Source organism: Acipenser ruthenus, chromosome 45 (genome assembly GCF_902713425.1).
Source record: "Acipenser ruthenus chromosome 45, fAciRut3.2 maternal haplotype, whole genome shotgun sequence".
NCBI classification, from domain to species: Eukaryota; Metazoa; Chordata; class Actinopteri; order Acipenseriformes; family Acipenseridae; genus Acipenser; species Acipenser ruthenus.
In genome coordinates, this window is record NC_081233.1 from 1,517,825 (window position 1) to 1,543,599 (window position 25,775).

The following is a 25,775-nucleotide window of genomic DNA, read 5'->3' on the forward strand; positions in this document are numbered from 1 at the left end:
GAAGCGAGACCTTCAGCAACCCCGGGCGACGCGAGACCTTCAGCAACCCCAGGTGATGCGAGACCTTCAGCAACCCCAGGCGAAGCGGGACCTTCATCAACCCCAGGCAAAGGAGGACCTTCATCAACCCCAGGCAATGCAGAGCAGCAGGCAACCCCAGGCGATGCAGAGCAGCAGGCAACCCCAGGCGATGCAGAGCAGCAGACAACCCCAGGTGATGCAGAGCAGCAGGCAATCCCAGGTGATGCAGAGCAGCAGGCAAACCCAGGTGATGCAGAGCAGCAGGCAACCCCAGGCGATGCAGAGCAGCAGGCAATCCCAGGTGATGCAGAGCAGCAGGCAAACCCAGGTGATGCAGAGCAGCAGGCAACCCCAGGCGATGCAGAGCAGCAGGCAATCCCAGGTGATGCAGAGCAGCAGGCAAACCCAGGTGATGCAGAGCAGCAGGCAAACCCAGGTGATGCAGAGCAGCAGGCAAACCCAGGTGATGCAGAGCAGCAGGCAACCCCAGGCGATGCAGAGCAGCAGGCAAACCCAGGCGATGCAGAGCAGCAGGCAAACCCAGGTGATGCAGAGCAGCAGGCAAACCCAGGTGATGCAGAGCAGCAGGCAAACCCAGGTGATGCAGATGTTGCATCCCTGAGTGGAACGGACGTGGCATCCCCGGGCGGAGCGGGTATGGCATCCCCGGGCGATGGCAAACTCAGTTGCAGCTCCTCTCCCTTGGGTGGTGGAGGTGGGAGTGGCAAGCAGTCCTCCCATGGCGGTGGAGGAAGGAGCAGCAAACACTCCTCCCATGGTGGAGGAGGTGGGAACTGCAAGCAGTCTCCCTCTGGCGGCAAAGGTGGGAGCAGTGTGTAGTCTCCTGGCGATGGAGGCAAGAGCAGCGGGTAGTTGCCTGGCGGTGGAGGCGAGAGCAGCGGGTAGCCTCCCTCTGTTGCAGGGGACTGGTGCGGCTCTCCCTCCTTAGCAGGGGACTGGTGCGGCTCTCCCTCAGGCTCTCCCTCAGTTACAGGGGGCTGGTGCGGCTCTCCCTCAGTTACAGGGGGCTGGTGCGGCTCTCCCTCAGTTACAGGGGGCTGGTGCGGCTCTCCCTCAGTTACAGGGGGCTGGTGCGGCTCTCCCTCAGTTACAGGGGGCTGGTGCGGCTCTCCCTCAGTTACAGGGGGCTGGTGCGGCTCTCCCTTAGTTGCAGGGGACAGCGGTGGGACCTCTCCCTCTGGCACTGGAGATGTCTCCCCTCCTTCTGGCACTGGAGACGGAACCAGCAGGCTTTCTTCTTCTTCTGCTGATGGAGGAGGCTCCAGCTCCTCTGGTGGTGGAGGTGGGAGCAGTAGGTAGACTCCCTCGGGTGGTGGACACGGGAACAGGCAGCCCTTCCCTGGTGGTGAAGACAGGAGTGTCAAGCAATCCTCCTCCAGCCCTAGGAGGGTGCAGGTCGTCCCTCCTTCCGCCCAGTGCTCCCTCTCCTCCTCCTCCAGGAGGGTGGGGCAGCTGACCACCCAGTGGCCCCATTTCTCACATGCAGGGCACTGGTTCTCGGCCTCCAGAAAACTGAGGCAGGAATCCCAGCTGCCCTCCGGTCATCCCTTCTCCTTCCCAGGCCAGGGGCAGTTGATGGAATGGCCCCTCGCCTCGCACAGCGAGCACCAACTCGATGCCTCCACCAGGCGGAAGAATTCGTCCCAGTGGTCCCTCCTGGGCGCTGGACGTTGGGGAGGTTGTTGCTGCTGTCGCTGCTGTTGCCTTCTGCCCATCCTCCTCTTTCCTCCCATCCTCTCCTTGTCCTCCACTCACAAAATATATATATATAAAAAAATTGCCTGCAGTACCCTTTCTGGCCTGAGTCGGAGGCGGTGGTGGATCCCACGAGGACACCACGTGTGACAAGGTGGCTGGTGGTGACGTCAGGCCAGAGTCAGGAACAAAAACACAAACAAAGGTACTGCAGGGCAAAAAGACTCTGCGTGCGCCGTTTTTATTAGAAACAAAAATAAAATCAAAGATTTAAACAAAAACAAAACAGTGCTCATCGAGCGAAAATAAACAAGCAAACAAAAACTATCACGAACACAAACAAAACTATATAGGTCAGGCTGGGCTGATTGCCTTCACTGATCCTACTTTTAATTCTCTCTTACTTTCTTTCTCTCTCACTCACGTTCCTCCTCTCGAACACCCACCTTGATTGCCGAGAGCTGCAGGCTTTTTATACAGGTGACCATCTCCCGATTAGCAGCAATTAATCAATGAATTAATTAATTCGGGAGATGGTCACCTTCTGCACGAGGTTTTTAATTAACACTGGCAGAGGACGAGCCGCCAACCCGCCTCTGCCAGAACACACACAGCTTTCACCGTCATTCAAATAAACCAATCATAATAATAATAATAATAATAATAATAATACATCAAAACAAAATAAGCTGCACAGGAGCGGAGGGATACCCCGATCTAAAATAAACAAATATTAAACAGCAGGGCTTTGCCCTGCTCCCTTTTTATGTGCAGGGCTTTCTACCACCCTGACACAGAGCCCAAATGTTAGATCAACTGCTCACATTCAACAGCTTTGCATGATACTGAACGGTTTGATCCACAATGGTACGTGAGGAAAACCAAGAGAACAGCCTATTCTGTAGCCCCCGGGGTGAACCAGTGCTGGTCAGGGCTGAATTGGCAACAGATATTGCAGTACTTGGGTTCAAGGAAACTAGTGGGCTCTCGCTGTGCAAATATTAAGAGTTCACGTCAACATGTCCCCACTGTGTTTATTTAATCAAAGTGACAGAATTCCAGTAACAAAACTAGAAATTAACCATGAACTCGGTTCCAATTCTGCTTTTTCACGATGGGGTTTTCAATTGCATATTATGAAGGGTGACGGAGAGGGGTCGTGGGTGTGAGCGGGCATGCTATCAACCTGAAAACACTGCAAGTGCTACCTTGTAATATTTTGGTTTGGTAATTTTCTGGATTCATTTTTGAAAGCTTCGAAACACACTCAAAGTTAATTTTCAATCAAGTGTAAATACAACTAGCTTCCTGGTATGGACTTTGTTCCGGAGTGCATCATCCCAAAACTGGACTATTAACTAAAAAAAAATAAAAAATGATTTGTTCTTGTGAAAATGAATAACACTTCACTAAATGTCTCAAATTAGGAATTCTGACAGTTAAGGTTATGTGAGGTTCTATTTCTCGTTAAACTATAGATGGAGTAGTCTGCATAGCGACCTATTCTCCATTTAACTGTACAGGTCGCTATTCTCCATTTAACTGTACAGGTCGCTATGCAGACTACTCCATCTATAGTTTAACGAGAAATAGAACCTCACATAACCTTATTAATCTAGCAGCAATATTTGGATACCCCACACAGAGCCCCTCTCAAATAAATGAAAAGACAAAAGAATGGAAATTGGTTGTGCTCTTTTCAACACAATCTTTATTATCAACAACAACACTAAAATCCACGATACAATACAATACAAATTGCTTTTATATAGCGCTCTTCATGCAGAGCATCCCAGGGTGTTTTACTATAAAAACTCATTCAATAATAATTAATACAATTCTAAATTAAAATTGGACGAGTTCCAAAGGCAGGGAGCATAGCAACTGAAAGCACCACTTAAGATACCAACAGAAAAACCATGAAGGGCTAAGAAGGGCCTTATAAGTAGTGATCAGAATTTTAAAATCAATCCTGAATTTAACAGGAAGCCAGTGCAGTGATTTAAGAACCAGAGTAATGTGTTGCAACAACATGTGTATAGGAATGTATTGGTGACAATAAAAACTATTTCAATAATAATAAATACAATCCAAAATTACCAAAAAAAAAAGATTTTATACATCAAAATACTATCGTTGCATGGCACTGACGACTGTCTGTTTTTTTGGGGGGGTTTTTTGCCCCCATTTGCTGTTTCAGGTTTGTTTTTGTGCTTGAAAATGACCTCTGTTATCTTGTGTTATCAGCTGTTTACTCTGGGAAAAACAAACAGGTCTATATATTCCCTGATTTCAGCCCAACAGCTCCAGAGATCAGCTGAGTCTCAGTGTCTCTTTACCCAACACCAAAACCAGGAGGATGCTGAAGGGACTTGTCTTATTACTGGTCAGCGAGGTTGCTTTGTATAACCTTGTGACTTCAGTCAAAGGTAAGCGATTCTTTTAGTTATTTAAGGGCACACTTTTGTAAGCTTTTGGCCAAGCTTCTGAGGGGATAATTAATCTGTTCATGCAGGGAACTAAATGTAGATACAAACATGGGGGTTGAGATCTCCCTCCCATACCTGCACTAAAGTTGGGTGGCTTGTAAAAATGAAAACATCACCTTTTTTCGAGTATACATCTGCCAAGAGGTTTAATGTGTTGCTCGTTGTCATCTAGAAGAACTGAATAGCTTGTGGAGAAAATGACAAGAGGATATTAAAATAAACTTCTCTTAGATATGGACAAGCAAAACAATTATAATTATCCACTACTTGAAGACTATTAACTCAGATATGCCTGACATTTTTTCTCTTATAGTGCCACAATATGAAGAGGACACTAAATAAGAAACCTTATCTATAATTTCTTTTTCTTTTTCTTTTGCAACAGACCTGTGTGAGATTGAGGTTCTGCATATCATCTGGTAGATGTTATATTTAGAGATGAGGCAGAAGGCAGAACGTTCCAAGGATGGAGTCAAACAGCCAGAGATGCAAAAAAAAACATTTTATTTAAACTGGTCAGTCAGGACAAGCACCAAAACACAGGAACAAAATAATATGCAAAAATTACCAACCAATTGGTCTGGTTAATCACCTATTGGTGGCAGTTACAGAGTAACAGCACTCATTCTTAATAGGTATCCATGCAGATTTTTCCAGCTCAGACTGAAAAAAAACAACCTCTCTCCCCTTTCGAATCATTCATCTGGCCCTTATACAGTATACCTTTAGACCAGTGGTTCCCAGCCTTGATCCTGAAGGACCCCTGTGTCTTCTGGTTTTCATTCCAACTGAGCTCTCAGTTACTTAATTGAACACTTATCTGAATAATCTCTACCTGTTTATAAGCTGAAAACAATTGAAAAGGTCTAAAAAGCCAATTATTAGTTCAGTTAAGGGTTCAATTCAGGGTTCAAAGTAATTGAGAGCTCAGCTGGAACAAAAACCAGAAGAGACGGGTCCTTCAGGACCAGGTTTGGGAACCACTGCTTTAGACCAGGGGTCTGCAATCCTTGTCCTGGAGGGTCGGTGTATACTGTGGAGCAGGTTATACAGCGGTACTGTTATGGCTCCCATTTGCCCCATAATGCCAATACACTAACACTAGTATTCTCATTATAAGGCGGAACAGAAATAGCACGGTCTCTTAACCCGACTACAGCATTATAAAGGGGGAGCACTGTATATGGGTATGAACATATAAATAAGAACACATCATTTCTGTCTTTTAAAATCCATATTGTTTTCAGTTAGTCTTACTGTGACTAAAGCAATGCTTCCCTATTCATTTCAATGGGCACAACCCCGCTATTTTTAAGCAGATGCGAAAGTGCACAGAGCAGCGACGTGGTCTCCATTACCACTGCAAACAAAAGTGAAAGTGAAACTGCCTTTACAAGCATAACTCGTACTCGGGTACCTTTTATTTTACAATACAGTGTCATAACATTTCATGGTAACGGTACCTGAAATGTTAAAATGACTCATTTTTAACAGGAATTTGCTTTCTCTCCCCAACCCACCCATTTCAGGAATGCACGCTGCAACTGACAAAATTGTATCGAAACACCACTGTAAGTACATTTTTTTGTTTCCCTTAATATCAATACTGTTTTCAGTTCTGTTTCAATTTAATGTGATTGTTTGATTTAGGAGATTAAGTACTAATGAGAAAGCACAGGTAGCTTTTTCACAACATGAGATATAATGTGGACTACAGGTGTAGTCATTATGATTTCCCCCGAAAATGCGATTCTGTGCGTTTTACGGTACATCGTCACTGCATTGGGGCTTGTTAAGCGTCTTTCTAACCACTAGAGGGCAATACCTAGTTAGAAACTGCTTTGACAGAGATTAATAACAGGGTCGAGGTCACGTGCTAAAACTAACGAATAACAGAAGGGCAACGCGAACTTCTAGTAAACTTTTGTGGCCAAAATAAATAAACTGTACAGTAGCATATATCAATAAGTTAAAGCATGCTTTTTCTTAAGAAATGGACACATGCATTATGCACGTGAAGGTGGTTTTACGTTTTCCTAGTTATTATAAAAGTAAGTTGTCATTTTTTGTTTTTAAGAAAACAAAAATATACGGTAGGCTACTAAAACCATTCCACAAATATTTGCTTATATCAGTAATAGCTAATAAAACAAAACTCAGGGGTAGCCTACAGTTTGACACGTAAAAACAGAATTTGATTTATATTTTCCCAGGACATTTAGCAGCTTTAACGTAAAATAAACATGACAACAAAGGGTTGTACTTACTGTTTATAAGCCACTTCTCTAGTGTGATTGTTTTAAGAACATGTTCTGTGGTAGAAAGGTAATCCTTATGCAGCAGTATTTTCTTTATGATGCAGTAGCAATATTTGACCTTGGCCAAACCAAACATGCAACGCAATTGTTTTGTTTTTACCCATTGCAGACAAACAATACAAAATCAAATATGAATCATTTATACAGCATTTTGGGATCTTGCACTGTTTACAGTTTACTTCTATCATGTGTACATGCAAAGTTATTCAACTTTAAAGTTGACAGCTTAGCTTGTATTTGAAATACAAACCAGCGCTTGGTGATTGCGTCATTCAGTACGTTTACATGCCTGCATGTAAACGTAGTTAGTGTGCGCGCGCAAGTGCTTAACTGAGATCTGAAGAAAATACAGAAAAGTATAAATAATCCAACCCACAAAAGACATTCGTTAACTTTTATTATTTAGTAAAAGACATTTAACTGACAAACACTGGTGTGTTAAAATAAATAATTTAGGTCGCTTCGGAAAAAACTTCAGTAGGCTATAATAATAGACTAATAATACATGTTTCTTTCATTTAGGCTTATAGCCGATGGTTACGCATAGTATTAGGTCCACTCTTTTGCAATACATTATTGTTTTCTTAATGTCCCGCTGGACCTCCATTTCTCTGTATTAAAGCAGGGATCACCTTTATGATGTGATCAATATACCGATTACAGCTGTCGACAGTGAGACGTCTGGCAAAATTGCTTGATTCCTTCTACTAATTATTCCTTGTTGACGGGCTTCCACTCGCTCCGTATAAATGTCTTCATAGCATGCCCCACCATTTCGATAGGATTTAGATCAAGAAAACTGGAATATCAGGTTGGCAAATTAGACACATTTAAACAATGCCTCTTTGAATAGCTGAGGCAAAGTGGCTTGCAGAGTGCAGGTGCAGTTGTAATCCAATCAGAAAACAGATTTAATTTATAATCCAGGTCTGGTGACCAAAACAATAATCCCAGGTATTGCACTGTTGTAAATAAAGGGTTTGCAGTCCCAAACAATAAACACAAAGTACAAAATGGTCACCAGTCCTGGGTGAGTGCTGTAGTGCTCGTTGTGTAAATACAGTTTATCGTGATACAAGTGCAGTGATGTCCGGGTTAGTGCTGGCCTCTAGCGACAGCTCCAGAACGTGTTAGCCGTCTACTAATATAACAGCGAGGAGTGACAGCGTGGGAGAAGTACAGTCACGGAAAAGTACAGAGCAGTTAGAAGCAGTAAGGAGAAATTGCATCATTAATTGCTTTCTTCAGAAAACACAGTAAATTGGAAAATTACTGCAGTTGAAATTCTAGCAGCTGCACGTCTTTTTCTGATAACAATCGTAAGCTCAGAGCAGCTGATTCAAATTCAACACCGTTCTGTGAGACAAGGAGGAGGGGCGGAGCTGCAAGCATCAGCATTCACAAACAAAAGCCAAGGCAGTTCATAAAGCGACAGCTTGGGAGAAGTACAGTCGTGGAAAAGTACAGAGCAGTTAGAAGCAGTTTGAAAGCAGGTTGACAGCTGCAGAAACTAAATTTACAAAAAAATGAAAGAAATTAACATGGTCTTCAAGCCAGTAATCTGTGATACCTGCATGATGTGGGAAATCCGAGCAAACCCAGCAGAGCTAAACCAAGTGTGTGTAAAGTGCAGCACGATCCATGACAGAGAAACAGGAGTGTGAGCAGCTGGCACACCCACAATTCCTGGACGTCTACACCTCTGACAAACAGAAAGCCACCAGGGAGGCAGAAGAGGGTCTAAACAGCTGGGTTCAGGTAGGCAGAGACAGAGAAAAAAACAAACGTCGTCAAACACAACAGCCAGAAATCAGTACATCAAACAAATTTGAGCCACTTCAAAATTTAGAAGATCACAACCAACATCAAGAGAACGAAAGTAACAACATCCAGGACCCCATAAACAGTGCTGGCCAGGCAGCAAAAAGAAGGGAGGTCATGATTGTTGGGGACTCCATACTGAGAAACACAGCAAGTTCAGTTCGCAGTTTGGACCCCCTTACTACAACAGTGTGCTGCCTTCCGGGAGCCTCAGTCAAGCACATCACTGAGAATGTGGACAGGCTCCTAGAACGAACAGGAGACGACCCGGTAGTAGTCGTCCACATCGGTACAAACAACATTGGAAGAGACAGACCAAGATCCCTGCAAAACAAATTCAGAGAGCTAGGAAGGAAATTAAAAGACAAGAACAAAACTGTGGTATTTTCTGGGATACTGCCAGCGCCTTGCAAAGGACAATATGGGCAGCTGGAAATACATAGGAAGGGGGGGGAGAAACCAACAAAAACCAGAAGGGAAACCACATCAAAACAAGGGCAATGACTCAGGTAAGATAGTCATTAAATGTATTTATCTAAATGCTAGAAGTCTCAAAAACAACATGTTAGAACTTGAAGCTACTGCACTGTGGCAAAGTGGTTGATAGGGTACAGCTACAGGGATGATGCAGGTGCATAATAAACAGACAGAGATTTGTAATCCAAGTGAAAAAGGGGTGCTTTATCTATAATTCCAGGTCTGGTGACCAAACAATAATCCACCGGCAATACACAACAATGTGTACTGCACGGAGTAAACAATAACGGGATTGCAGTTTCAACTAATAAACAATTATCCATCCCACAATAATACAGACACGGTCACCAGTCCTGGGTGAGTGCAGTAGTGCTCGTGGTAGGTGATGCAGTTTATTTAGTGACAATTCGTGAAGTGCCGTTCCGGCTTAATGCTGGCCCTCGGCGACAGCTCTGGAACTGTGTTAGCTGTCTGGTAACGTGCAAGACAAGACAAGACAATTACAAGACCAAATAAACAAAACACTCACGATACAGTTATCACTGGTACGCTCACGGTCCTTACAGGTTTACGTGCACAAACCAAAACAAAGAAACAGATTACGATTCTCCATCCCCTTTTATGCTGTCATACATGACCCCTTGGTAAACGCGTGCAGCAGCTTCTCCAATCTGCCGCGGCCACGTTGTTTACCCTGGGGGTAAATGCATTCTCGCACCAGAGTCTCGCCCCCTTCTTGGCTGGCCGACTTCCCTTAAACCCAGGGAACGAACTGTCAGCCCAGCCCGTCCAAGGAATTCTGCTCTCGCTGTTCGGCTCCCTCACAGGTCGGAAGGGAGATTTACAAGCAAGAATCATTATGTTTCTGTCACAACAGTCATTCTGAATATAGAGAAAGCTTCCATGCAACCCAGCGTTGCAGTACCATGTGTTAAGAATTATCACGTGATTAGAAATTATCACATAATTATGTGATAATTCCCTATCACGAAATTACTTGATAATCATCACAGCTTTGGAGACCACTGACTTAAGGCATAATAAGTACAGAACATATTCTTCCTATGTGGTTTAAATGGATAAATTGACATGTTTTTTTTTCCTCATGCAGCATTGTCAACGTTCTTCACAATTAATAGCAGTCTGGTTTCTTACTTGGTGTGGGTATTTCAGAATGCACTTAACATGCAGCGGTGCTCACAAGAAAACTCCTGTTGTAAACCTACAGACTTAAGTGACACCTGGTCATTTCAATAATACACCAAAACAAGGGAGATTCTGAAATCCACCACTGGGTGTAGGGCTTGTTCCAGTTTCCAGCCCTGATTATCACACCAGCTCTACAGTACCTGTCAGCTGTTGCTGCATTCCTGTATCTTAGACATTTCAGAGAGAGGCTTTTAATATATTTAATATTTTAGAAAATACAGCCTCTGAAAGAGGGCTCAGCTTTCCACTTGAACAGAGATGACAATGTCACTGTTGTTTTCCAGTCTGTGGTCCCCCTCCGAAGGTAACAAATGCACATGTACTGGATGACATGCTGTTATATCGTCGCGGGGAATGGATAGAGTATCAGTGCAACCCTGGGTATAAAATGACTTCAGGTTCAAACATGAACAATTGCATGGAAACTGGAACATGGCTCTACCTCCATCCTACCATGAAGTGCTCACGTAAGTACCACCCTTCAACACTATGTGTGCCATATGATGTGATTATTGTTACTTGGCATTTACCGTGTCATATACCCACCTAGCTTGTATGAGTAGCATTGATGCTTTCATAGTGCTTTACTGCACATTGATATACTTTCACCATGGAGGTATATCACGGTGAACTTGTTACTGGCCAGTGATGTTACTAAAATGTTATACTTTATTTTAAAAAACCTTCACTTATAATTGTAGTGTTAACTGCTAGGACTGAACAAAAGCATATGGCCGTATATGTGTGTTATTTTTAAATCTTAACAAGCATTACATTCTACATTGAACATTATTGTCCCGGTACTGTACAATAACATGCCACTAGCATTTAACAGAGAACAACAGTTGATTATGTTACCTTCCCTAGGAGAGAGTGTCAGGCATCACATCGATGTTCTAATGATCTGGAGGGATTAGGAGATTCCTATGCTGGTGGTATTTATACCCATCTATCAAGGAGCCTTTGTGACTTTTGATTCATTTGCTGTTAGCAATTATAGCTGCCTCCAGTAGTTTATCAAGTGTCACAGAAGACTAGTGTATGTTTTTATTTATTTATTTATTTATTATCAGAGACTAGTTTCCTGTTGCTTACAACACAGACATTTATCTTCCACTGAGAGCCTATGAGACTTTTCACACTCTAATTGCTGGTCCACTTGGTATACATGATCATACATAGTTCTCTACACCCCCCCACCTTTGATCCTTAAATGAAGATAGTAAATTAAGCATCACATATACATACATCCATAAGTACATTTACACAATCAATCCTATCCCAACTGATCACTGCTAATCACTTGTGTTTCAAGGGCGGGAGCTAGGGCTGCGTTAAGAATATGGGTTAGTGTTTAGAGGCTTAGTCTCAAGGGAATGATGATGGCCTGCGGGCCAGGAGTGCTTGTTTTGGACTGTTACTGGCCTGCGGGCCAAAGCAAAGGACTGGGTCCGGACTTTATACCGCAAGAACCTCATACCGCAGAGGTTGGCCCCATGGGTCCACGGAACCCTCTGAAAAACATAGACTCTCCGTAGTGCCAGTGCAGCAGGTCTGGTTGCTGGGTAGAGGTCTGCATTAAAGTAGATAAAGTAGACGGTCCATCGGAGAAATGAATAAGATATTTTGATGAAAATCTGTCAGGGAGATTTCCTGCAATGTATGCAAGCGAAAACACACAAAAAAGCAAAACGCAAGAGAAGGAACGTAGAATCTGACGTGGCTTAAATAGGCAGATAGCTTTGATAGACAGGAGAAAATAGGAGGAGAGCAGCTCCAGCTCCCGCCCCCAAACTCCACTTTAAAGTTAACATTGCAATAACTATTATTCAGAAAATTTAAATAAAAAATTGTCTGGCTTCAGTATAGTCATTACATAATTAATAACATTTATTTGGCTGATGCTTTTTATCCAAAGTGACTTACAATGGGTACAATTAGTTATTTTTCATAGAAATTCTGGTATCCATTTATACAGTTGGGTTTATTGAAGCAATCTGGGTAAATTACTTTGCTCAAGTGTGAAGCAGCAGTGTCCCACTTGGGATTTGAAACCACGACCCTCTGGTCAGGAGTCCAGATCCCTAACCACTACTCCACATTGCCAAATAAAAATGTATGTATAATTTGTATAATTTCATATTATACTCTAGAGTTTTATTCAGAGCTTGTAAATTTCTCTTTTTCCATCTGATAGTATTATGTGCACTTTCTTGTCAATTACGTTTTAGAGGTTCTTAAATGACATGCACACAGTCTATTTTTAATTGTATGTGTTGCAGGCTGTACAGTGTATTAACTGTATTAACATCCACTTTTTTTCTTTTTACAAGCAGTGTCTGAAAAAACAACGTGGCACCTTGTTTGCTATGGTGTTACTAAACATCTCCAGTAGTTCTGGAGTCCCCCTTCCAAGCGCTTGGTGTTGTGTTTATAAACACAGAAACTACTCGCTTGTTTTCAGATTTTTTTAAAAAAATACGGAGAAAGACAAAAAGACTCCAACAGCAGGTACTGATGCAGACCAGGGAGAAGCAAATAAAGCCCAATCAAGTAATTAAGTAACAAAAAATAAATAAACATGGACACTAGTGCTGAAACATCTGCAACAACATTCGATACAAACAGACAGAAAAAGGACACATTTCATAAACCTAAAGGGAACCAAAATGTACTCTGTGGCTGGGTTTACACACAGCTTAGAAACTCCAGATTCTCTGTCCATTGTGAGAATATTACATAGCATGCACATTTCTCATGCTGTAGGTAGTGTACAGCCAAAACATGGTACGGCTAAAAAGGATGCGTATATCTCCTTGTCACGCTAAAAAGCAGCACAAATTGATTTTTTTTTTTTTTTTTGCTTGGAAAAAAGGCCTGAAGATCTTGTTTGTAGATGTAGCTTTCTACAACACTGAAAGGCTGTACCAAGCAACTGAGATCTGCTGGAAGTAGCTCTGGCGAGCTTCTCTTTGGGCTTAGAGACCTCTTCATTCAGTATTTTCTTTGTTTTGTTTATGTGACATCATTTATTCAGCGTTTCAAAATTATTGCCAAATGATAGTCCTTTATAGTTTAGTTATTTTATAAACAAGGTTCTAAAAAAAGTTTTTTTTTAAAAAACTGAGCCTTTTGCAATAAATAAATAAATAATAAAGCCCTTTGCAAAGCACAGAAAGGTGTTTTTTTTTATCCTATCTACTTTTGTTATTTTCATGTTTAGTTATCAGATAGCTGATTGCTTAAAGCCCAGACATTTCTCCTTGGCAAGATGCAAGTCATTGCACACCAGCCTTAAGTCACATCTATCAGGGGTACCTTCCAAGGACAGAGAACAAAAATCATGTTTGTACCCCAAAATGTATTGAATTAACAGTATTCTACATGTGTGTCTGTCTGGGTTGTTTGTTTTTTCTTGGTGTTGTGTTAACTTTGGTTGAATTTCGGGGTGCATTTATGAGTTTCACTGTAATCTGATCTCCCTATCAGCTCATGACACATTCCCTTGCAGCATGGTAGACAGATCTGTAACCCGATCTCATTAACCTTTCATGCAATCTACTGCCTGCTATAAAACACTCCCATTTTTTTCTACACGGTCTAGCTTGTTTGTAGTGAGTTTGTTTGTAGTTGCTGCAATTTGTTTTGTACTATTTTCCTACCTGGTTTGACCATTTTTGCATATTGACTACCTTTCCCGGATTATTGCTACCTGTCTGGTTGATGTCTCTCTCTCTTCGGATCTCCCTTGCTAATGGATTTATGACCATTCTTTGGGATGAACCCCTTTTGCCTGGTAATGGTATCACCGATTGCACATCTCCTTCCATCCAATTTGGAAGACATCCCCCTGATGCCGACGGCCCAGCCCCGCTGTGGGAAGAGAGCTGCTCCCTGCCTGCTGACAACAGAATAAGGACTGGCCTACAGTCAGTGATTGCCTTGCCTTAGCTCTATTTAAATGCACCACGAAGCTTAGTCTGCTGAATCTGTCCTTACTTCTCGTCTGCAATCAGGTGCCCCTCCCCCGCTCCCCACTCAGCACCCGTTCCCACCATTCCATCAAAAGATCCTGTCCTGGATCTCCATGAGGTACATTCAGCATTGTAAAAGACCTATCCAGCCTATTACAAACTCCATTTCAACCAGTGGCGGCTCACGATTTTAACTGGTCACAACATGCTCCGATGACACTGCTGTACTGCAACTTTTCCACCGGTGCCTCACAGACCCTGGTTACCACGGCAATGCCCTCATTGAGTGACTGCAGGGAGTGGTAAGTTGCCATGGTGACCAGGCAGCTTCATCAGGCACTGTGAACTCTGTGCCTCAGTACTGCAATCTTCAGGCTTCCTGTTGCTGCGCTTTCACAACTGGTAGGGGCGAGTTCAACACAGTCTAAATACTGCAGACTCGTCTTGTAGCCTACGTTAACTTATTCATATACATGACTAACTGTCCTAAAACATGTATCGGACATATTTATTATTAAAATCTGAAAGAATACGCAAATCTTGTTATACATAGACAAGGATTTTCATCACAATATCTCTAGATGGCAGTATGACACCACAAGTTCTATATATATTTTAAGCCATTTGCTGTCGCTGTGAAGGTCGCACACTCCAAACTTTTCTATCCATTCCCAAGGGATTCTCGGGAGTTCCCCTCCTGCCCGGCTCCCACCCTCCTCTCCTTGCCTACTGTCCATCTGACCCTCCGAGGAATCAGACAATAGAGCAATGGAAGCTATGTGCATGACAGCATTCTTCAGATTCCTAAGATGGTATGACCCGCCTCCAACTTCCCATCATCAGGAGTTCGAGCTAGAGACCTCTATTGCACACAAGATCAGCACATCATACGATTCCTGAGATCATCAAAAACAGATCAACTTCGCTCTGGTCACTGTATTCAACTTTCTAAGATTAACTCTCCTTTTTGTCCATACAGCGCTCTGGCAAAACTCCTAGCATTCAAGAACCCCAGTTTATCGGACCCTCCATTCTAACCATCCTTCAGTCAAAAACCATCATTACAAGAAACTGGTTCTCCTCCCATCTGTCCTCCCTCATAGCTAAAGCAGGCCCGCCACAGCAATTCTTCACTCCACACTCCTTCAGAATCGGAGCAGCAACTTCCGCTGCAAGATCAGGCCTTAACCAACATGCTATAAAATCTCTAGGTCGCTGGACATCGTCAGCAGTAGAATTATATATTCGAACAGTTCCCTCAGACATTGTTGCTGCCCAACAATCCCTTGCTAGCTTGCCCGGAGTGGGGGCACCCTCTCAGCCAGGACCACCAGAGGTTTCCACCTAAAGAAATTAAAAAGAAAGGTGGTTTTTCCTCACCACTGTGCGGATGGCTTTCCTTTAGTTTGTCTAAAGTTATTTTGCTATGTCTTGTTTGTGTTTCATCCTAGAATGTCGTCAGGGCGCAGTCGTCTTTCCCCTCACAGATACAGGCTTTCTAGCGGGGAGGCCGGGGGCCACCTTTTGGGGGGGGGGGATAGTGATCACACTTCCTCTAGCCTTCTGTGGTATCCGCCATTATCAGCTCCAGGCTCTCTAGCCAGCGGGACCCCCGGCCATAAATAATTCTGTCCTGTAACAGCTCATGCTCTATAACGCTTTTATTCAACCTATCGTTACCTGTCTTTCCAATCTTATTTATATAACTGTATACTAACCATATATACTTCCTATTCAGGGTACCCCTAAAGCCGATGCCAACCTAAACATAGGTCCCTCTCTAAATCTATTCTTTTGCTCTTCAAGGGCACAATCGTGAGTCCATTCTGCCTGCTGAGACGGGTCATCTATCCTCTTCCCCCTATGGGTTTGCATCCGCATCCAAGTCGCTGCCATGGCTCTCCAGTGTGTAGGGGACTAACACTTTATGTTTTCCAGGTCTCGGGGGTCATCAGACCAGCCTTCAGTCAGCAAGGTTCCCGATCACGAGACTGAGACTTGCTTTCCTATCATTCTTTCCCCCCTTCAAATGGCACTCTTCGAGCTGCTATAAATCATTTCCCGACTAATCAATGTGAATTGTTTTTACCTTGCATTTTTTATCACTTATGTGTATTTCTCCATGGAAACTAAGCCTGTGTCTCCAGTTAAGAAAGTATGTGAAATTATTAAAATAGACATGTCATGCTATTCGTAATACTTGAATTCTCCACAATTGGTTCATATGACTAAATCCAATATACTGTCCTTAAATCTGATACATTTTTAAAGCTATTTCCTTTAGAAAATTGTTCGGAAAACACTTTCTCAATAGCTGCCTTTAAATGGCACAGTCATGACCTTTTTTTTCATGATGTTTAGGCCATACGTCCAAAAAAATGCGTTGCTATGCAGTTCTGTTTTAGGAAGAGAAACAACCCGCACAAATGCAAATGACCCAATTCATATTAAAATATGGGAAGGGATATTGTCTGTGTCTGCCTACTAATATAGATAAGAACGACAGTTGATATCGTGAGCACAGCTTAATGCATTGCTATGAACATTTTAGTTTAAGTTTAACAACAGGCCAACGTTAGTTTTTGTTGTTGTTCATCACCAAAACAACAACAAAAAACTAATGTTGCCTTTACACACAAAATGATAATAATGAATATATATATATATATATATATATGCCAACGATTTTATAAGAAAAGGCTGTGTAGCGACCCCTGTAGTCTGGCCGGGCATCTGCGGGCTTGCCTGTAAGCTGCCCAGAGCTGCGTTGTCCTCCGACACTGTAGCTCTGAGGTAGCTGCATGGTGAGCCTGCCGTGTGTAAAAGAAGAGGACGGCTAACGGCACACACTTCGGAGGACAGCGTGTGTTCGTCTTCGCCCCTCCTGAGTCAGCGCAGGTGTGGTAGCGGTGAGTGGAGCCTAAAAATAATTGGACATGATTTCACAGTAAAAATAATTGTCGATGACTAAATTTATATAAAAAAACAAACAAACAAACAAAAAAACTGCTGTGTACTTTCTGTGTATTATTTGCAAAAATTTTTTGACTGCATTCATGTTTTTTAAAACGTTCACTAAATTGTGTTCCAACATGCATTGAAAACAAACTTACAGTAAATGGTGACAGGCTCAATGTTTTTCCCTTTCTACTGGGGCAGCATCTTGCATGTATTTTTCTTAGGTATACACATGTTGGTATAGCTTTAAGATGAGAAGGAATGTGAAATGAAGCCAGGCAAACGGGATCTTGACTGCTGAAATCTTGTGAGACCCAAGCTCAATTAAGGCTTCATTGTTTTACCTTTCTAAAGCTATTAAGAGTGAGAAAGCGTTTGACCCTGCCCTTAAACATGTAGCTTCCCTTTCAATTTGAAGACGACCACCAACTACATTATGTATGGGATATGCCTGCCTATTGGGTGGGTATTGCTGAACTCTCTATATCAGAGCTGCCGATAGGTCTGTTCCTGGGGTGACGCACTCGGTCCCGCCCACCGAGGGATTAAAACCATCATCCTGAGGAAGCCATTAATCTTTTTCCTTCTCAAGATGGTAAGGTAAGATCTCTATGTCTAGTTGAGCCTATTGATAGAAAAGAGCTTTTCGAGCCGATCGGATTTCCCCTGCATTCGTACGACTCTTTGTTTTTCTATCTTTCAGCAGCCTCCTCGCTTGCATTGTAGGCTGCTTTCTCTTATCTGTCTGTCGTGTGTGAGTGACTGCCTGTGCAGTACCTCTCGCGTGAGTGTGTATCTTTCTTACTTGGGAGAATACAGTTCCTCCATGGGGCTAGGCCTTGCCGCATCCCTGCTGTCGAGTGATTCCACCAGCCGCCATCTGGCAACTGAAGTGGGCCTTGTTTGTTTGGCTGCTGCTGCGCGTCCCCCGTCTATGTATTAGACTGCACGGCCCTGCTTGTCTGGGTCATGCTGTGGATTAGCTGCAGTGTGGTTGTTTACAACAGCTAAACCAGCCATGTGTTCCTCCACCGGGCTTAAAAACAAACAACAGTGTGTTCTCCCCCAACTGTTTTTCTACTGTGTTTTTTGCTGTTTGCTATTCAGTAAGCCCACCGCGGCTTCAGGTCTTGTCTCCCTGGTGTATGCTACGCGCTGACCAGGTGCGTGACCACGCGGATAGGGTAGGCACCTTTGGATAGCTGCCCCCTGGTGCTTCAGTACCTCGGTGCATGCATAGCCCTTGGTATTTCGGTACCTAGGTGTGCATGGTGCTCATTGCACACGGCACACAGTGCCCAGCGCTACACCACTAGTGCACGGACTCACGGTGTTTGGTACGCACGGGGCACACGACACACGTTGCAATCGGTGCTTGAATGCATGCCGCTGTATAATACAGTGCACATGGCCTAACGAACATGGTGCACCCAGTGCAAGCGGTGTTCAGTGCACGCTGTGATCAGTCGATGCAGAACACCTAGCTTAATGTCGGAAAAGTCTTGTTTCCATGCCTGCATGTCCTGCAGGGCTAAGATCCCTCAGGAGGACAGACATACCCTCTGTGAGAGGTACTTGGGCGTCCAGCATGCCACCTTGGCCCTCGAGAAAGAGGTAGACTGCAGTATCTGTGCAGCTTTTCAGCCTCGGGTGAAGGAGAGCAGGTTGGAGAGGGCCACAAGGGCGAATTCCGCATCCTCGGTGGCCAGACCGTTGGTGGCTCTTGGAGCCCCAGAGCCCCTCCTCCATGAACTGTCACAAAACCCCCTGCTGGACATCACCGACACACAGGCCTCCTGTAGTCACTCCCCATCCCCGCAGGTGAGAAGGGTGAAGCGTTCAAAACAGGCAAGGGACATTATGGATGTTAAGGCCCAGATGGCCCAGGTCCTGGAGCTCCTGTCTAAACAGGCATCTGCGGCTCCAGCAGCAGTCCCAGCTCCATATTGCCCCAACTACCGTACCCCCCCTCCCCCAGGAAAGATCAGGGTGAATGGGAAGAGACGTCCTAGCTGGCGCAGGAGGACACACTTTCTAGAGCGGCCTCCTGGGACAGAGCCGCCTTCTCCTCTGGCATGGAGTAAGGAGGGGAGCCCGAGCCCCCTGCCGAGGTGGAACCTAGCTTTGAGGTGGCCTCAGAAGCCAGCGCTCCACCGCTGTTGGACTTGCCATCGGCACTGATGGGCCGTGCTGCAGTGTTTTTGCAGATCCACTGGACGCCAGCGGTAGAGCCACATTGGTCCGTATTCCTGACGCAGGTGATGGCTCCTTGCCCTCAAAAATTCCCGGTCTTCCCGGACTTCATGGAGGAGGTACACTACTCCTGGGATCATCCGGCCTCAGCTCCAAGCATGCTGAAGCAGGTCGCACAGCTTGCCACCTTGGAAGGCGTGGAAAAGCTGGGCCTAGCGGGATTCCCCCCAGTAGACTCCACCGTCGTGGCCTTGGTCAAGGCTCCGCTGGTGGGAGGATTCGCCAGAGACCTGGCGTGTCTGAACCTGCAATGCAGGGTGACAGAGACGCATCTTAAGAGGGCATATGCAGCGGAGGCACAGGTAACCCGCCTGGCAAACATGGCAGGTATACTGATGGCCTATATGGACGCCGTCCTGCGTGAGGCCCCGCTCCCTGAACTGGTGGTTACCAAACTACGCTTCCTGTCCAGTACGCTGCTTCAGATCTCCTGTCTCCAAGGGCAAGCTCTTGGCCGGAGCCTGGGTAGCTTAATTGTGGCTCGCAGACAGCTGTGGCTGTCACAAGCCAGAGTTCCAGATGCGGATAAGGCTGCGCTTCTAGAAGCTCCAATATCCCCGAGACATACCTTTGGACCAGCTGTGGAGGAGATCCTGCCGAGATCCCACTGGGAACGTGAGGTGTCCCGGCAGGTAGCTGCATTGCTCCCTCCCTGCGCTCCCACATAGGGCAGGTCAAACCGCTGGCAAGCTCCTCCGATGCAAACTGTCACCAGGACAGTTCCGGTTGCCAAGGCTCCCCTGGGTGACCTAATGTATCGCCTACAGGGCACACCAGCAGCGAACAACAGGCACCTCCCAACAGGCAGAAGAAACGCAGGACGTGGCCAGCCCACACACCAGCATCCCAAGAGGCAGTTCAAGGGCTACCGCCCTAGGCAGCCACCTCAAACTGCCTAGCCACAACCTCAGCAGCCCCAGCAGGGCCCCTGAAGGCTTGTGGCCTCAGACCCCCTTTTCACCACACCAGCTGCAAAACTCGCGTGCCTGCACCTCAGACACCTGGGTGCTCACTACCGTGCGCAACGGTTACATGCTCCAGTTCCACTTGGGACCTCCTCCCTTTCAAGGAATCACAAATACTTTTGTGACAGACCCTCTCCACGCCTCGGTAATTCAGAAAGAAGGAGCCGTCTTGCTGTGCAAGTGAGCTATTTGCCTCGTAGACCCCACCTTCCACGAAGAGGGGTACTAATCCAGATATTTTCTGGTACCCAAAGAAGATGGCGGCCTTTGCCCCATCCTAGACCTGAGGCTTCTAAATGGGTTCTTAAAAGAAAGGAGATTCCAAATGCTGACTCACCGCCACATTATCCAATCAGTCCGGCCGAGCGACTGGTTCACCACAGTGGACTTACGGGACGCGTACTTTCACGTTCCCATTCATCCAGAGCACAGGAAGTATCTCTGCTTCTCTTTTCAAGGAAGCATTTACAAGTTTGTTGTGCTGCCATTCAGCCTCTCCCTAGCTCCTTGTATGTTTTCCAAGTGCGTAGACGCTAACCTGGCCCCCTTGCGGCTGCAGGGGATCAGAATAATGAACTCTCTCGATGACTGCCTGATTTGTTCCCAGTCCCGAGATTGGGAACAAATCAGCCAAGTGGTGATGACGGATGCCTCCACCTTGGGTTGGGGGGCAGTCTGGGAAGGCAGAGGAGTCCACAGATCCTGGCTGGACCGCTGGACGTACCTGCATATTAACATGCTGGAGTTGCAGGTGGTCTCCCTTGATCTCCACCACTTCCTCCCAGTGGTACGAGGTACACATGTGTTGATCCACATGGGCAACACAACAGTGGTGGCATATGTCAACCACCAGGGCAGCCTAAGGTCACCAGGGTTGCATCACATTGCCTTCAGGCTCTTGATGTGGGCTCAGAGGAACTTGCTGTCCCTGCAGGCAACGCACATTCCCGGAGCGGTGAATTGGGCAACGGACCTCCTCTCCAGGGAAGGTCCTCTTCCATCAGAGTGGAGAAAATTTGGGAACAATTCAGGCAGGTGCAGGTTGATCTCTTTGCCTTGGCAGAGACAATGCACGAATGGCCCAAAGCGTGTTTGCACGCTTTCCCACCTATACCGCTGCTCCCGGCCTTTCTCGAAAAGGTCTGGTTAGAGAAGGCGTCAGTTCTCCTAGTGGCCCCCAGGTGGCCCAGGAGAATCTGGTTCTCGACCCTGTGCCAGCATTTACAAGACCAGCCCTGGGAGATCCCGCTTTGCCTCGATCTCCTCAGTCAAGCGAGAGGCACTCTTTGGCACCCGAAACCGGGCAGGTTCCAGCTATGAGTCTGGCCCCTGAAAGGGACTGCTGGTTAGCACTAGTGCTACCAGATGCAGTTGTGGGTACTTTGCAGAATGCTAAAGCAGATTCCACTAGGTCGTTGTACGACTACAAGTGGAAGTATTTCCAGAATTGGTGTCTGACTAAGAGTCATGACCCAATCTCTTGCCCCATGCTTGTTATCCTACAGTTTCTGAAAGAACTGCTTGATGCTGGTAGGTCACCTTCCACCTTGAAGGTGTATTTAGCGGCTATTTGTGCATGCCATGCCCCCATGGATTTGGTATCTCCGCATGCACATTTTTTGACTACCTGATTTCTTAAAGGTGCATGACGATTACTGGATCCGAGGATGGAGTCTTGATATTGTACTGGAGGCTCTCACGAAGGCCTCGTTTGAGCCCATATACTCCACAGAGTTAAAGCACCCTAACCTTAACCCAGTGTACAGCTCCTGCATGTGTATTTGGAACGATGGCAGCAGGGTTTCACTGCGTACAAACCCTGCTTTCCTCCCCCAAGGTGATCATATCCTTACACGTTAATCAGTCTGAGGAGCTGGAGTCCTTCCGCCCACCCCCGTTTTCTTCAGAGGAGGATGAGAGATTTAATTTCCTCTACCCAGTGCGGGCATTAAGATGCTACATGGATAGGACAAGAGCTCTGCGTCATTATGACCAGCTCTTTGTCTGTCATGGGACACCCTAGGACAGCCCCTCTCAAAGCAGCGTCTGTCGCATTGGATTGTGGACACAGTCTTGTCTGCATATGATGGTGCCAGCTTGCCCCCACCTGGGAGGGTAGCCGCACACTCCACTAGAGGGTTAGCTACATCTTGGGCCCTCTTCAGAGGGGCCTCGATGTCTGATATTTGTACTGTGGCTAGCTGGGCTACGCCACATACTTTCTCCAGGTTCTACCGCCTTAATGTGGTAGATCCTGCCCTGCCTTCATTAGGCACGAGGGTCCTTGAGGGTGTAAGTTCACACCTCTAACCCTTGAGTCATGCGGTTCTGATGCGTCCCTCATATGCTGCCGTTCCTTCTCCCTTGCGACGGCTCTGGTATACATTACCCTATACATAATGTCGCTGGTGGTCATCTTCAAATTGAAAGGGAACGTTAGGTTACTTACCGTAACCCTGGTTCGCTGAAAGAGAAGATAACCACCAACCATGAGGTTGCATTGGTCGCCCTCACGGGTTTGATGGAAAAAGAGAAATGGCTTCATCAGGATTATGGTTTTAATCCCTCGGTGGGCAGGACCGAGTGCGTCACCCCAAGAAGGGGCCTATCGGCAGCTCTGATATAGAGAGCTCAGTTATACCTACCCAATGGGCAGGCATATTCCATACATAATGTCGTTGGTGGTCGTCTTCTCTTTCAGTAAGTAACCTAACGATCTGAGGGATGCGCTTTTGCAATAGCATGAGGAATGTGCAAGCTATGTGCATGCTACGCCACAAAGTCATGTTTCAAGTGCATGTAAATGGCACCAATGTGATATGATGAGCAGACTGTGTCTCTCTACATTGCAACACAGAGGGTCAGTGACGCTGATGGTCTCTCCTCCTTCCTTCTGAATTGGCACTCAAGCTCAAATCTTGAGATTGATGATCATCACTGCCATTTTGGAACAAGGAACTGTTTTAATGTATTTTGCTCTGAATGTGAATAGTAGGATTTTTTGCAAAATTAATTAATTGAATGAATGAATTGCAAAAGATGTGCCAAATCCAGGGAATTTATACATCTAATCTTTCAAGCTGCAATAAATAAAAATGTTAACTAAATGGTTAGTTGGAGGTATTGGAGATTGAGTGCTTAAGTTAGCTGTTGTAAATCTTCAACCACATATAATCATATAATTTTATTTGCAGGGCACGGTGATGACACAGATATTGGGAATCCTGTCATCGATGATCCAAAAAAATTGGGTACAACATTGAATGATCGAATGAAGCAGTTAATTACTGGCCTTGTAGGATTGGTCAGTGTGGAAGGCATACCTGTGGGCAAATTTATTAGTGTATTGATCAGTTTTTTCTGGCCAGATTCTGCAGTGGATATTTGGGAACTGATTAAACGCAATGTTGAAGAAATTGTGGATAAGAAAATTCTTATTGCAGAGATGCATGAAATTCAGAGCCATATAAACGGACTGAAAAAAACAATGCAACAGTATGTAGAAGCTAAACCTCATGAGAAAGGGTCACTCATGTCAGCAATTATCCAGGACTGCAACAATTTACACTACAGAATTTTTCAGTGTGAAAATGCCGTACAACTGATTCCTCTGGCTGTAACTGTGTCCTATATGCAACTTACCGTTCTGAAAGAACGGTTGGTCCATGGGAAAACTATCTATACAGAAGACAATACTGAGATCTGGTATAAAGAGTTGGAGAAGGAAATTCAAACCTACAGGGAGGACTTTGAGAAGCTTTATACGGATTGGAGGCAATGGAGGCAGGACAGTATAGTTGTAAAGTTTGGGGAGCACAAAGTATTTACGACTGTCATTCCTTTCTACAATTACATTTACACAGGAGAAGTAACTGACCATTTGACAGGGCAAACACGTAGTTTATGGGCTAATAAAATGCTTACCATTTCTAATCCCACCTACTTCAAACAACTTTGTGAAGCTATCAAGGCAATGATGTGGAATAAGGCAAATGGTGCCATGATACAAACAGTGGTGCCTGCCTTTTTGCTAGAAAACTTTATGCCAGAGAGTGAGAATAATCTATCGAACCCAATTCCTCTTACTTCTACTGTATCACTTGGTCCATTTTCACCAAATGTTTTGAGTGGAAGTGGAGATCCCCATGTCTTGGACCCACCATACGATAAACCTACATCAGCACCGATAACTCAGATTATTGTGAGAGAATGGAACCTGATAGATGGGCTGCAGTTCGTATACAATGGCACTGAAGGCTCTTTTTATGGGAATCCAAATGGAGGGATGTGTCATCAAATTGATGTGAAGAACAGGCACGTTCAAAAAATTAAGTTTTCATTCAATAATCTCAACATGGTGGATATTGAATTTATTTTCTCAGATGGACAATCTTCTGGCAAACTTGGAGATCGAAGTCACTGGACTGTAATGCGAGAAGAAGCTGGTGGAATAGATTCCTTTGGCCTTGACAATGTGAAGATAGGAACTTCAGTCAATCACATTGAGTTTTTATTTAAACACATCAATTTTAGACCTTCAGATGTACCTAAACTAGATTCTGTTTAACAGTTCTTACAAAAATCTCCATGTGAGTGATAAAATGATTTGTGAACGGATAACTTTATCTATGCTTGTTGGGAATTGGGGACAGTTAACTGTATACCAATAAAATGTGATTTATTTGCAGCTGAATAACTATGACCTAAGTCATTTTCTTTGATTTATTTTTTACAAAAATCTGTTATAAAGTTGCTTGATCTAGTGCTTTATACTTTCAGTGATATGTATACATTGTGGCCCATTTATGACTCCTCGTTTGAAGAACCCTTAATTACACACAGACACGCACAGGATATTGCTGCTGTAGAAACAACGAAGAGCGACCAGAATTATTCCTGGTTTGAAAGGCATGTCATACGCAGACAAGCTAAAATAATTTAATCTATTCAGTCTTGAACAAAGAAGACTACGCAGCGATCTGATTCAAGCATTCAGCATTCTAAAAGGTATAGACAATGTCAACCCAGGGGACTTGTTTGACCTAAAAAAAGAAACAAGGACCAGGGTGCGCAAATAGATATTAGATAAAGGGGTATTTAGAACAGAAAATAGGAGTCACTTTTTTACACAGAGAATTGTGGGAGTCTGATACCAACTACCCACTGATGTTGTTAAAGCTGACACTCTGGGATCCTTCAGGAAACAGCTTAATGAGATTCTAGGGAAAATAAGCTACTATCAAGCTATTAACTTCTGAATGCCCCTTTATCTAATCCATTTGTGACCCCTGGTCCGTTTCTTTTTTCAGGTTGAAAAACTCCCTTGGGTCTACATTGTCAATACCTTTTAGAATTTGGAATGCTTGAATCAGATCGCTGCGTAGTCTTCTATGTTCAAGACTGAATAGATTAAATTCTTTAAGCCTGTCTGCATGCGACATGCCTTTTAAACCCGGGATAATTCTGGCCGCTCTTCGTTGTTTCTACAGCAGCAATATCCTGTGCGTGTCTTCTTTGCACTATTTCTAAAGCAGCAATATCCTTTTTGTAGTGAGGTGACCAGAACTGAACACA

At 44.7% G+C, this 25,775-nt stretch overlaps 1 protein-coding gene across 1 annotated transcript; it reads left to right on the forward strand.

Annotated features, from left to right (window-relative positions):
• The first annotated feature begins 4,059 nt into the window (after window positions 1–4,059).
• On the forward strand, window positions 4,060–24,880 carry LOC131720903 (uncharacterized). Its single transcript, XM_059013337.1, has 4 exons — window positions 4,060–4,166; window positions 5,756–5,797; window positions 10,336–10,518; window positions 23,396–24,880. Exons 1-4 carry the CDS (start codon window positions 4,097–4,099, stop codon window positions 24,766–24,768), a joined length of 1,668 nt encoding a protein of 555 aa, XP_058869320.1. The 5' UTR covers window positions 4,060–4,096; the 3' UTR covers window positions 24,769–24,880.
• Window positions 24,881–25,775: the final 895 nt, after the last annotated feature.

Bases quoted from the DNA above. Each gene is read 5' to 3' on its own strand.
- LOC131720903 (XM_059013337.1), top strand. From the start codon at position 4,097: ATGCTGAAGGGACTTGTCTTATTACTGGTCAGCGAGGTTGCTTTGTAT. The intron at 4,167-5,755 runs GTAAGCGATTCT...CACCCATTTCAG, and splicing joins CCTTGTGACTTCAGTCAAAG to GAATGCACGCTGCAACTGAC. The intron at 5,798-10,335 runs GTAAGTACATTT...GTTGTTTTCCAG, and splicing joins AATTGTATCGAAACACCACT to TCTGTGGTCCCCCTCCGAAG.